This window comes from Stegodyphus dumicola, chromosome 3, assembly GCF_044657685.1.
Source record: "Stegodyphus dumicola isolate Sdum_Otavi_A_Nest chromosome 3, ASM4465768v1".
NCBI lineage: Eukaryota > Metazoa > Arthropoda > Arachnida > Araneae > Eresidae > Stegodyphus > Stegodyphus dumicola.
In genome coordinates this window covers 139487467-139501837 of record NC_140770.1, presented here as the reverse complement: position 1 = coordinate 139501837, position 14371 = coordinate 139487467, and the positions used below count along the sequence as shown (strand labels likewise).

General features: G+C 36.3%; 1 protein-coding gene across 6 annotated transcripts in view; it reads left to right on the top strand.

Annotated features, from left to right (window-relative positions):
- The window catches only part of LOC118192818 (uncharacterized), a 560683-nt gene that overhangs the window by 226211 nt on the left and 320101 nt on the right, over positions 1-14371 (top strand). For all 6 annotated transcript variants that reach the window (XR_015040285.1, XR_015040286.1, XM_085813364.1 and 3 more), the window contains exons 3-4: positions 1361-1467; positions 1566-1694. Coding sequence is in view for 4 of the 6 variants with exons in the window: in XM_085813364.1 (XP_085669490.1) it covers positions 1361-1467; positions 1566-1694 (236 nt within the window). In the remaining 2 variants the exon portion in view is untranslated. The remainder of the gene's footprint in view (positions 1-1360; positions 1468-1565; positions 1695-14371) is intronic.

Below are 14371 nucleotides of genomic sequence, written 5' to 3'. Positions count from 1 at the left end.
CCGTAGAACACTAAGAGTACTACAAATGGCGTCGCATCTCTCTCTTGCTGCAAGACGGCCCATATCCTGCTAAACTGTGGCGCGTTATTGCATGAAGGCGAATTCTACTTCCGACGACCTGTGATTTGTGTCCCTTTATCCCCATCACATGTTAGATTGGGCGAGTGCACATCGCAGTTGGTCACCAGAGTAATGGGGCCACGTGCTATTTACGAATGCGTATTCAGAATGATTTCCGAAGGGCAATGATAGGGCGAAAGCCAAGGGCACGTTATCGAGCGCCAAATATAATCGAAAAAGAGACTATTACAGAGCAGGAGGTTTACTTGTATGGGCTTGGATCCGTCATTAGCGTAATGTTTCTATTGCACATTTTTCCGACCCATTTGGTCTTTCCCCATGTGATGATCGTAATACATGTATTTTTGTAATGGCTGCTTTATTGTTTGCTGTGTGGTCTAGAAACGCCACACCAAGCTCTTTGATCAATATCACGCATATTCATTAAATAGTTTTTGTTTTATTCTGTATTTTGCTACTTTTGCTCATTTTTTAGGAGGATTATAGTATAATAATCGATTACAACTTAATGCACAGTTTATTACAGCTTGATATTGGCAGATACTAGAGAAATGAAATTTTATAGGAATAAATATTGGTCCTTTGAAAATGTCATTTAATATATGATCTATTGCTTTACTGTACTACAGCCATCTTTGTTTCCATAACAGGAATGCAGGTCCATTCCGTCCACTGCCTTTGGCTCTCAGGATCGAAGTGAAACAGCCAGGTTTCATCACACGTGATGACGCCATGAAAGCATTCTGGACAAACTCCAAGAAAAACGTTGCTAAAGGTTATCGTACACCTCCTTTGTGACTTGAATCATCTCGCTTGTCGAGAGCCGTGTAACCAAACGAGCACAAATAACAAGCGGGTACAACCAAGCGAGCACAAATCACTCCTAACTGTGGCTGGTCCTGAATGTTACAGTCACCATACCCAAACCTCTGAAGCCATTGACACGCATTACTTCGGCTCATTGTGTTATCCCCATAACCTAGCAGTAGCTCACTGTGGATCGATGTTGCTGAGTTTTCGGTTACTGCATGTTGGCAATAGGGTTTACAAATTAAAAGGTGAATCACATTTATCGTCCATGGTACCTTACTTGAAACAAGATATAAAAATCAAATACGTATCAGGTGAAGGACTAAAGCTTCTACCTACACTACTTCATTTATCTAATGCTTAACATTAGCGAGCTACCAGTGGATTGTGCATTACGTTTTGACTGATCTTTGTACTAGGTTTATTTTATGACTGTGTTTGAATTATATCTCTTTATTTTCTTTTCCAGAACGATATATTATACTGGATACACGCACAAACTTGAACCCCGGTATCATACCATATACAAATGCTGTTCGGGATGTTTTCCTCTAGACAAAAAGGGATGCATCTACGGTAAGTGCGCTTGGAAACTTTTCCAAAATCTTGTCATAATTCATGTATGCCAGAATTAATTACTTACTTGACAATTGATAAATTGCTGTTTGTTTCAGATGAATGCAGCGGTCCAGCGACCAACTTTCCCGCTTGTGACGAAGAATTACCATCTACTGTTACTCATTGTGTGTGTGATGTTGGGCGACAGGGTACCAGAATGGGAAAATATTCTCTTTGCAATAAAAGTAAGAAGTGATAGACTGCTTTTCTTCTGCTTCAAATACTGTGGTGACGTTTTTATTACTTTAATATGAAGCAAAATTAATGATTTTTGCTAATTCAAAACAATTTATAATGAACTGTGAAATTACAATTTTGAAACAGTGTGTAGTTTGTAATTTTAGTAGCTAGGAATCCAGTGAGCCCACTTCCCCGTGCTGAGGATTCCATTTAAAATATTTGTTAATATATATTTGTTAAGCATTTATAGCAAAACCATTCCTCATGATATATCAGGTATCCCTTAATAGTATATCAAGGCATACCTACATAGAACGTTACTCGTACAGACTGATTTTCAAAGTCATAGAACTTAAATTTTAAGGTTCTCTATCGAAAAAAATAGTAATAAAACGTGAAACACTAAGATTATGAGAATTGCGAAAGCTTTAGGAAGGAGTGGATTCGAATAAATGTCACTAATTACGGAAGATGCATTTTTTGTGAATGTGAAAAGTTCAGGAAAATGTCATTCGCCAACTGAAGAAGCTTTATGGGTAATGCTGGTTCACCTTTTAATTTGTAAAAAGGAGTCTTCATAAAGATGCAGATATTTTTATGTCGCGACATTGCTTAGCACGTAGGATTCTAGTTAACTACGATGTTGTTGTTGTTAATATGACTTATCTCTTTTGTCTGACCGAAACATCAGAACAAGCCCGCGAAATTCATCTCAGCAAGGAGTGCATCGTTAACAACAGCCTTGAGCATCATGCAGGTGACAGTATTACTTTGTTCATCGCCCCCCCCCCAATTTTAATGGAGAGCTCCACCGTGGGACGGGTCTGAGGGTCTCCTATCCTTTTCCCTCTACCACCATCACCAACATCTCGAGAAGACTTTCGGCTCGCAGCATGTTTAGAGTGCCTCCATGCCGCAAAGACATTATGCATTCACCAACATCCATGCCTTCTCCGGGATTCGAACACGGGCCCTTTGGTACGGCAGTCAGAGTCACTAACTACTATTCCGGATAGGTAGCTTACTACGATGTTTATCAATCAAGTAAAAATTCTGTTTGTGTGGCGGGTGTCCCGGCATATAAATTACCGTAACTTTGTAAAGGTTGTTTCCTCTCTTCCAGATTAGAAACTCACATGCTAATAAGACAACTGACACTTTTATTCTGCTCCCCGTTATGATTATTTCTGTCTTTTCAAAAGCATAAAAGTACCAATAGTTTTATCATGACACATAATTATATTGGCATCTCTGCTAGCTCAGATCAAATACGTTTCATTGCGCATTCGAAATAAGATAGCCAGCAAAACGAAGCGATAATTGTTAGTTACAATAACAATAATAAGTAATCTATTACCCAAGGTAATTGTACTCAAAATTACTTTGGATTTAATCGTGTGGAGAGGGAAAAACAATATTTTTTATTAGTCTTACAGCTGAATTAGTTTACGCGAGATACTGATGATGTGAATTTTGATGAAACAAAAAATCCATTTCTTTGGGAACTGGTTTATAAAAAGTAATCAGGGCAAAAGTAGCATTTTCTAAACCCTCCCTGATTATTCAATGCGTAACAGATCAGTGCTTCGAAGAATATCAACTTGCTCGAAATAAGTCTAAATAACGTCTACAGTTTTTCGAAGTTTGTGGCAAATAAATAAAAACATTTTTCTCTTGTTTCTTCCATTTTTCCATTTTTGATGATTTTTATGTGTAGTTATGCAGAAAAACAGCTGAAAATTCTTTTTTTTTTTTAAATTTTCCAGATGTTTCTTAGGTACTGAGTAGTAGCCAGATTAAATTAAACTCAATTTGACTTAACTATTCAGTACCATACTGTACACTATAATATTTACTTAGTCAACTCTACGTTATTAGTCCAAAGGGGCAATTTGCCCAGAAGGACTATTAATTTCGTTTTGGCATTTTGCGTTGATTTATTATAAGCGTTGTTTCACTTTTCAAATTGTTTCCACCTAATATTATCTCCCTGTATTGTTTTTAAAGAAATTAAATAATGAAGAATCTGCGTGAATGTATATATATTTCTCGCATTGTAATGAAACAACGGTACCTAGAGCCATCCAATTTTGAATAATGGTAATCCTACTGCGAATATGGCATCTGGAAGCCCAAATTTGAAATGTGGAATTTGTTTTATTATCGATTTCGTATTTTGTAAAACTTTAACGAATTTTTGATTAACAAACTCAGAAACAGAATTTCAAACCGAGCAATGGCAACATTGAACAGAAAAAAACATTTTTATCTCCAGCGCGTGGGTGTAGAAAATATCGGAAATTCTAATTTGTGTATCGGTATTCTAATCTGTGTATTTGTGTACCGCAAATTCTAAAGATATGCTCATTTTAAAATTATTTTGCGGTATTGCTCTTGAACTGAATTTTATGGTTTATGTGGGAAGAACATGACATTTAATAAATAAAGGGAATACACAAAATGTTAAAAAAGGGCCCCTTTGTACGTAATTTAAAATCTGAAACCTTTCTGATTTTTTTTAATTAATGTCACCACACGCTTTCGTCTAATAATGCAAACTCTCGTCAGTATAGGAGCAGCTTCATTATGGCCAGCAGAAATTGCTAAACTTCTATCATGAATTTAGATTCTTACTCGTATTTAACCCTAGAACAGTAACCTGTGTAAATTTTACTTACACAACAATGAAATGCGCCCACAAAGGACTAGAAAATATTGTTTTTCTTGTTCACGTTTTAAAAGAAAGTATACTACTACTTATTGTGGTAAATGTAAAAAGCCAATATGCGGTGAACGTCAGCAGAAATTCTGTTTTAACTTGTGGCAATATGTTAGTGTAATTTTCATCGTTATGTTTTCGTTTTTTACTCATTAAGTATGCTTATTTTGCTTAATTTTATTACAAAGACGTGTTTAATAAATAATTTTTTGAATAGAATTTAAATGTATGCTCATTTACAAGAACTACGTTTTTTTAAATATGCTGTAAATGTGTTTTAAATATGGTAGTGAGTAAATTTTACGCATGGTTAGTAGTAATGTACTAAACGTAAGGGCTAGTATTCTAGGGCTAAAATTATTCCCATTTATATATTCTGATCAACTAAACGAAATAATAGAAATATGGGACAGCTTTTAAGATAAGATGTAACTTCTTGATTAAAATAAACTTTTCGAAGGACTTGAACATATTTTCTTGCAACAATTTTCGTAATTACGGATACTTACATCGTACATCAGTTTTCCATACTTTCGAGTAAGTAACAAGTCCATAGTTATAACAAATATGTTTTTAAAGTGTTTTTATGATTAATATTGTTTTATTAATTTTTGACAATGAAGAGTAAGTTACAAATTTTTCCACTAGATATGACGTATTGTGTTGCCGTTTTACGAAAATGCCATATCTAGAGGTCCATTAGATATGGCATATTACATATACGTTCACTAGTTATGATGCACTACATTTTCGTATTTTGTGTGTAGGTAACTACAGAACCATGGATATCATATTGCTACGACTCTACAAAATCGGAAAATGAACGTTTTTCTTACGTGTACATAAAAATTTCATTCAAAATTCAAGTTTTTAGAAACAAAACCTACTCTACCAATTTTTAACAAAACTGATTTCCATACGAAAGTAATTCCCTGGCAAATAAAGCTGAGCAGCAGTCACTGAACCTGTAAAGTAGTTCGACCCGCTTTCAGATATCGCAAACAGGGTGCTTGCATTATAAGGTATTTCTCCCGCCTTCTTAGCATGCCTACGTAGTGCAGCGGTCAGCACGCTCGACGCGTATTCGAGGGACCCGTGGTTCGAGTCCCGGTGAGGGCATTCCTCAATGAGTCCTAATGACTCTACAGCATAAACATTTTCATGGTTCTTCCCGTATGTAACGTGGATACGAGCCAGTACTCTTTGAAAGTCCTTCACGAAGGCATCTCTCGCTTAGACAGATAGCCCTCGCGTATTTTGCTTATAAGGTATTTTCTCCCTCCTTCCAGCATGCCTTCGTGGTGTAACAGTAGCACACTCGGCACGTATTCGAGAGGTCCAGAGTTCGAGTCCCGGCAAGGGCACTGTACATTTTTAACGGCTGTAGTTTCAAAATAACATACTGCTGTTAAAATAATTTAATGACTCTACAGCATAAACATTTTCATGGTTCTTCCCGTATGTAACGTGGATACGAGCCAGTATTCTTTGAAAGTCCTTCACGAAGCCATCTCTCGCTTAGACAGATAGCCCTCGCGTATTTTGCTTATAAGGTATTTTCTCCCTCCTTCCAGCATGCCTTCGTGGTGTAACAGTAGCACACTCGGCACGTATTCGAGAGGTCCAGAGTTCGAGTCCCGGCAAGGGCACTGTACATTTTTAACGGCTGTAGTTTCAAAATAACATACTGCTGTTAAAATAATTTAAAATAACATAATGCATAAAATAACATAATTTAGAATAACATAATGCAAAATAAAATGATGCTATACATGCTGAACAAATGAAACTAAACTTTGGTATATAAAAAGGTAACTTTCCTTTCGAACTTCTAGGTATTTCATTCCCTGCAGTCAAATCGGCGCATTTTTAATAGGCTGTCGCCTGGTCTGCCTCAATAAAACACGAGCGGTTCACGTCGCATTCAATTTCCGGAAGCTGTAGTATAGTCTGCTATTTTAGAATAGTCACTTCAAAGGCCATTTCTTTTCCCCAAGCCATGTCACCGAAACGTGTAAAGGACTGCTGCGGTAAAAAAAGTCAAATCCTCTTATTTTTTTAAATTCTAGTAATTCCTTTTGGGTGGTCATCATCGTAAATGAAGGCAGGGTCGTTATGACCTTGAAATGTCTATTTTATAGTAACAGTATAATTGCTTGCGCGAGCAGCTTTCCCCGTAATTAACATGAGCCCGCTTCACTTAAGAAGCTCACTACGAAAGCGACGTTTTCATGTACCCAATAACCCTGATTTCCTTTACTATAATTAACAAATTCAGCCTAATCCAATGTTACGTACATAACCTAACAGCCATAACTACCTGCTGTAGTTTCCAGATAACTTACTTTGGCTAATACAAGGTAAATTTTTACCATCAGAATAATGAACAGTAAAACAAACAACACAGAATTAAAATTACATTCTACCTCACCATCTATAATGAGTAATTTAATTCAAATAGTATAAAATATAAAATTACCAGCCAAACTGGAGCTGGTTGCAACCTATGCTATTTGCTCACAATTTCTATCCGTTCACCAATTTAAACCTAATTTGACTGGAGATACAAGCTTACCTAGACCGCAGCACAATTGCAAACACACACTTACCAAAACAGCATCTAACTTCGATCTACAATACTCACAGTAAGACCAATATTAGCGTCGCCAGCACATTTTACTTTTGTCGGCACTTCAGAGAATTACAGATCAAATTCTCATACTCCAATTCATAAATCTTTAAACTTTACAGTAAAATTGCTTGTCAATTAAATTTACGTATGCAGAAAGGGAAGAAGTAATAAAATAAATGACATTTCGTCAGTGAAATTTAAGTCCCAATCACATTATGTTTCCGCTACGAGCGGATTGCACGTCGAAAGGGACAGTTTTCAGAACCCGCACATTTCCAGGAAACCCACGTAGCTAGGTTACCATTTTAATTTACTACAAAGACTTGAACGCCAAACAGTGATCGATTATCGCTCAGATTAAGATCACGTGATCCTTCAGAAGCAGAATTTTTGTCTGATTGGTTGATCTCTACGCGGGTGCTATCTCAGAGCTCCAGTCGAAACATTTTCGACGAGGTGTCAAAAAATCCCGCGTAGCTGGTACATCGTTTTCGCAGCTAGGCAGGAGTTCGCTTCCAGCTGGGCTCTTTTTTCTAGGAACCCTCCCGTTTAAACCAGTACTACGTTTCCTCAGAAAAGTCCCGTTTAACAGGGACTGTCGCTAGACGTGATAACGTCATTAGACATGTTGTTGCTTATGGTCACTTGTCTGACGCAGTCAGCCCAAGTCCCAAAATTCCTCGTGGCAAGGAGCGCAAGATTACACCTGTCGTTGGTAACAGCCTTGAGCATCTAACAGGTGACAGTGCAACTTTGCTCAGTTCTGCCCACAATTTTGATGGAGAGCACTCCGGGGGGACGGGTCCGAGGGTCTCCCACCCTTCTCCCCTTCCACCAAACCACACGAGAGGACTTTCGGCTCGCCGCATATTTAGAGTGCCGCCATGGCGCACCGACAGTAGACATTTATAAACATGCCTTCTCCGGGATTCGAACCCGGGCCTTTCGGCACGGCAGTCAGCGACGCTAAGCACTATACCGATGGGGCAGCGAAACTTAGGCATAAATGCCACAAACCAAATATTTTGTTTGTGAGTTTGGTCTAGGAATTCTCGAAGTAGTGTTGGTTTTTGTAGTGAAAAGCGTTCCTGTACTGTGTATTCAAATATTGAGAATTACATTTTAGATATGTAACAAATATCCCTTGCATATTCGACCGGCTGAATATTAAAGTATTGTCCTAAACTGGAAGCATTCGATATGCATATTAACTTTTCTTCTCAGCTTGGTTATGTACTTTGGCTGCCAAAAAACATAAGCATTATTTTTAATAGCCACTCTACTTCCACGTGTGAGTGGATCAAAATAATACACACTGTGTGCATATATGAGTTAAAAAAAATCTTTCCCACCGAACAGGACTTAGTAAAAAGGAGTCGTTTCAAATAACAGTTCTTTTTCTACGATAACACAAACCCGTTTTCATTAGTTAAAATATTTCCTTTTTGTACACACCGTTTTTGAAAATTTAGTTGTTTTTCTGTGCATTTTGAAAAAGAACTACGCTTTAAATTTCCTTTTAAAAACCTTCATTTCCATTTGAACCATGTAAGAAGAGAAGTTAAAACGTTTCTTGCATTTTTTATTGCAACTATCATTTTTAAAACTGTTATATCTAAGAGATATACACGAAAAAAACGTATGGTAAAAGTTAATTGTACGGTAGTTTAGTATGATATCAAACGTTTTTCAATTAAAATCAACTCATAAATTCTTTAATATCCTGTGTAATTTTCATAGTTTCGGAAATATACTGGTAGAGTATCCCCAATTTCAGCGGTAAATGCACTTAAAAGCTTTCTCTCAAAAAAGTATCCCCTTGTAATGGTTTTTATCAAGTTATTGAAGTCTTTAAAGCTTTCGCTTTTGACCATTTTTTCTTTTCGAAAATTGAATCAGAGATTTCAGTATCAAGAGCAAAGAAATTTTAATTGGCGTAATTCATCTTGCGCCGAAAAATGTTTGAAAAAAATTCTGCTTTGCAGATTTTCACTACCTTTTTTTTTTTTTTTTTTTTTTCCTTGGAAGATCTTAAGATCAAATATTTACATTATAAAACGACTTCATCCTGAAGTGTAAAATAATCTGAAAATTTTGATTTAAAAAAGAAATGGAGATGTTTGGATTTTAGGACTCGTATTAATTTGCAGATATTTATCCCACTAGCTTCGGCTAAGCGAAGCGAGCTTTTACAGTTATAGTGTTGCGTGACCACAACTTGTCAGCAACTAAGGTAGTGACTGCTATGAACTGTAAATTACACAAACTCGTAAGAAGGGTTTAAATCCCTTTTTATTCCACTTTAGAAATAACAGCTGCGTTCACTTGACGCTTACAAGCTACGCCGACCCGGCGGTTTAACAAAAGCAGAACTGTGTAACTAAAAATTAATGACAGGAGGAATAAACAACTAGATCACTACCTACGAGGCTCTGAAATCGTAACTAACTTAACCGCGTTCTAAAATACAGCTGAGATTCAGCAAGCTTACTGATTAAGCAGTTGAAAGATTTAACGAACTGCTGAGATAGGCACACAGACCGAAACGCGCGGTTCTTAAATTTCTACCTAGCAAACTTCACGTTAGCGATTCAAGAAGCACATATACAATCTCGTTTCCCTTCTCTAATAATTTTGTGCATCTCCAAATCAAATGATGGTGGTTAAGTGGGTTTACTAATTTAACACTTTTTCATTTTTCACAATATTTTAATTACTATATACAGAGCGTATTCTTAGGCCGCCGCCTTCAACATGAACAAACTTTATTCTCTTACAACTAAGCGAGCAACAGCGCCCTCTAGCCCTTTTCTTCAAATTACACAACACTCCCCACCTGAACTCGGTGGAGAGTTCATCTTTCAATAATATATTCTAGAATATTCAATTAATATTTCGACAATAAATCCTGGAGAAATGGTTAAATATAACACATGCATACATAATTATAAGCACAAAAAATTTTACAAACATTAAATGATACCTATCAGCAAGGTCAGGAGAATCAAACCTAAAAATACAAAATACAAACATTAGTTAAGTTCCATATTATATAACAATTGTATAGGCCTATTTAAGGTACCAGTAGGTGTTTTAATTATGCAAGATCTTATTTTACCATCTCTGCCTGGCATTAATTCCAAAATTTTACCTATTGTCCAAAGATTTCTGGGATGTTTGTCGTCATGAATCAAGACAATATCGTTGATTTTAAACTGAGATGCGTTAGAGTGTGGAGGACAAATATTGGCAGATCTCAGATTAAAAAGATACTCTGATCTCCAACGCTTCCAAAAATGATTTAAAATATCTTGATGGTATTTATATCGTTTAATAATTGAATTTCTTGACCCAGTCAAATTATTTGATGTTATTTTATTAGCAGGCAGAGATAGCAATCGTCTACCAACCAGAAAATGAGAGGGTGTTAGTGGAGAAGGTTCATTGGGATAGGTAAACACGTAGGTAATTGGTCTACAATTAATCATTGCCTCGATTTCAATGAGCACTGTTTCAAGCTCTTTCACAGTAAGGGATGATCGACCAATAATTTTTCGCAAGCTGGATTTTATGGTTCGTACCATACGCTCCCCAAACCCTCCCCACCATGGACCCCTCTCAATAATAAATTTCCAATTTATGCCTCTAGCAGAAAATAATTCTTTCACAGATGAGTCACTCAAAGTTTTAAAAATATATTTTAGTTCTTTATCAGCTCTTTTAAAAGTCTTGGCATTATCGGAGTACACGGTGGTACACAGTCCTCGGCGAGCTAAAAATCTTCGGAAAGCTAGCAAAAAACTTTCAGTGCTGAGATCAGTTACTATCTCTATATGTAAGGCACGAGTGACCGCACACGTTAACAACAGCATGTAAACTTTACCTTGCCTGTCTTTCGTAAAAAATGGACCGGCGAAGTCCAACCCGGTCACAGCAAATGGAGGCGACTCTTGAATTCTGTCTGGAGGAAGTGAAGCGATATCCTGTACCCCAGAACGAGCACTATATCGTTTGCATATCACACATTTTCTGATGATAGTCTTAACACGCTGTCTTCCCTTAATGATCCAATATTTGTCTCTGATCTGAGTTAGTGTCGAATTAACTCCAGCATGGAATACCCTTTCATGCGAGTCCATGATGATCAACTCGGTAAATTTGCATTTTGAGGGTAATAGAATAGGATGTTTTAAATTCTCGTGACAGTCTGCAAATTGAATGCGACCTTTCAACCGAAGAATTCCCTCCTCATCAAGCCTTGGATTAAGGGAGTAGATGGAAGAATCGAGAATTGATTTTTTATTTGATAACTTAATTATTTCCGCTTGATACGATTCTCGTTGCGTAATTTTTACCCAATAATGTTCAGCTGCTTTAATCTCAAAAGCACTTAAAGGTCCATTCTCTGTAGACCTTTTCCGAAGCCTCCCAATAAATCTAAATACATAGGCAGTAATTCGAAGTAATTTTCCTAAAGAACTGAATTTTTCTATATGCAAAATTGGGGATTCATTGTTAATTACAGGTGCAGTCAAAATAATACTTTTTCTTAACTCCAATGATTCTGAATTTGGTTTTAATTTCTTTTGTTTTGGAAAGTTTTCAATAGGAAAACGTAACCAGTGTGGCCCATGCCACCACAGATCATTCTTAACTAGTGACTGAGCACTAATTCCTCGAGTTAGTAAATCGGAAGGATTTTGTTTTCCTTCGCAGTGGTTCCACAATTTTTTGTTGCATATACTCTGTATTTCTGTAACACGATTGGCGATAAATGGTTTCCAATTATTTGGCGAACCTTTAATCCAAGTAATGGCGATTTCGGAATCACTCCAAAAATAAACATCCTCAATTAAATCACCAAACAATTTTTTCAAATATTTATACATTCGAGCAGCCACGAGTGCTCCCATTAACTCTAAACGAGGAAGCGTGATTGCTCTTAAAGGTGCGACTCTGCATTTCGACATGATAAAGGAAGTTTTAATTTTAGAATCACTCGTACAATATCTGAAATATGCGATGGCCCCATATGCTTTAGGACTAGCGTCCGAAAATAGGTGAAGGCTTATATTCATTGGATCATTATCAAAGAAATTTCGCTGTATCGATATTTCAGTTAAATCATTAAGTTCCTCCCGCCAAATGTTGAATTTGTCCTTAATCTCTGCAGGAAGGACCTCATCCCAGTCAGAACCGGAACACCAGATTTCTTGCATAATAATTTTTGCCCGAATAACAAAGGGTGCAATAAATCCAAATGGATCGTATATTTGGGCGATGCTTTGCAAAAGTTTCCTTTTTGTAGCAAAATCGTTTCCAGTAGAAAAGTCAATTAAATTTTTTAAATTTAACTTTATATCGTCTTCAATGGAATTCCAAATCATGCCTAAGAAATTCGATTCACTAGTTAATTTGTTATCTGATTCCTTAATCCCATTTAAGACCCATAAATCCTTTAATGCTTTAGAATTAGTTCTTAATTTTCTGAAATTCATCCCAGCATCCTTAAATATATTAACCGCATCTACAGATAACCGATATGCATCTTCAACCGTTCCTGCTCCAAAATATAGGTCATCGACATAGACAGAAGAATTTAACATTTGGAAACTGTCCGGCATTTTATCTTTATATTTTCGAATGTGATATTTTATAGTGGCGGCCAAAATGAAAGGAGATATAGTCAAACCGAAAGCTACGCGACACATTTGCATAATCTTAAAGGAGTCATTATTTTCATTAAACCAAAGAAATTTTAGAAATTTTCTATCACCTTCAGCAATTCCTATCATCAAAAAGGCTTTTTCAACGTCTCCACAAAACGCTATCTTAAACTTCCGAAAATTTAACATAATGTCTAGTATATTTGGATTTAGATTAGGTCCCGATTCAAGGCAGTCATTTAACGAATTCGTGTCCTCTGTCCTTGAGCTAGCATCGTACACAATTCTTACCTTAGTAGTTTCACTAGGTCGTGTCACTGCTCGGTGAGGCATAAAATATCCCAAATTTGTATCATTATTTGGACATTACTCCACAATTCCTTCTAATATCTGGTTCTCAATTATATTTTTATATTCCCGAAAAATCTCCGGAGTTTTACTTAGTTTATTGTGAAGGTTTGCGAATCGTTTCTTAGGTACCTCAAAATTATTTCCTAAATTATTCGGACTGTATTTCCAGATTAAATTTGCCTCATATCTTCCGTTTTTAAACTGCAAATTTCTTTCAAACTGGTCTACTATTTCGAAGTCAATATCGGAATAATCATCAGAATCATTAATTCCCATATGTTCTAATTCCCAAAAACCTTTTAAATCTTTCAAGTTTGTCATTACCGCTAAATTTTCAGAACAATTTTTGTTTGTTTTATTTTTCTCGATTCCTGCGGCAACCCAACCAGACACAGAACTGACTACGTACAAGCCTTCAGATATTTTAATTCTTTCAGAATAAACTACATTCCAGAATTCATCCCCTCCAATTAATATCTCAACATCTATGTTATTTTTTCTTGCGCAATCGGCGATCTGCAACCCCATATGCTCCATGAAGTCTGCAATTTGTTTACTAGGCACACTGATGGACGCCGAGGAAATAACATCCGAGATCAAACATTCAATTTTTATTTTATTATTTTGTTTCCAATTCTGAATTTCGATTTCAACGACCGGATAGGAATGATTCATTGCCTTCGTTGCACCAAATGAATAAACAGAAAGTCTTTCATAACGGATTGGAGTAAGTTTTAAATGGTCGGCCAATTTTTTCGTTATAAAGGATCTGTGACTGCCTTGATCAAGAATTAATCTAGTTAATTTTGATTTATACTTAGAACAAGCATAAACTGTACAAGTTTGTAATAATATTTCCCTGGCATTACAGTCATTATTATTATCACCTTGAGGAACAGAAGCAATCAATTTTAAGTTTTGAACTTTATTTCTTTCCTCAGAATTCAAAGTCAGAGATTCAGTTGCATTTTCGGAATAACCTTGTTCCGAATTTTTGTTTACAAGGGATTTATTAGTACAAATCGATTCATTGTGATACATACCGCCACATTTATTACATTTAGTTTTATTTCTGCACCTTTTTGGTGTATGGAATTTTTTAAAACAAGAATAGCAGCGGTTTTCGGATCTTAGTTTCTTTAATTTATCAGAAACATTCACTTCGCATTTAAATGACTCGTGCAAATTATCACAAAAGATGCATTTTCGGTTAACTGCAGTATGAAATGCAGCCGTGGGTGTATTTTTTACATATTTTCTAGTTTCATATTTTGATTGATCGACTCGCGGAGGCACAGGATTTTTCCTTTCGCT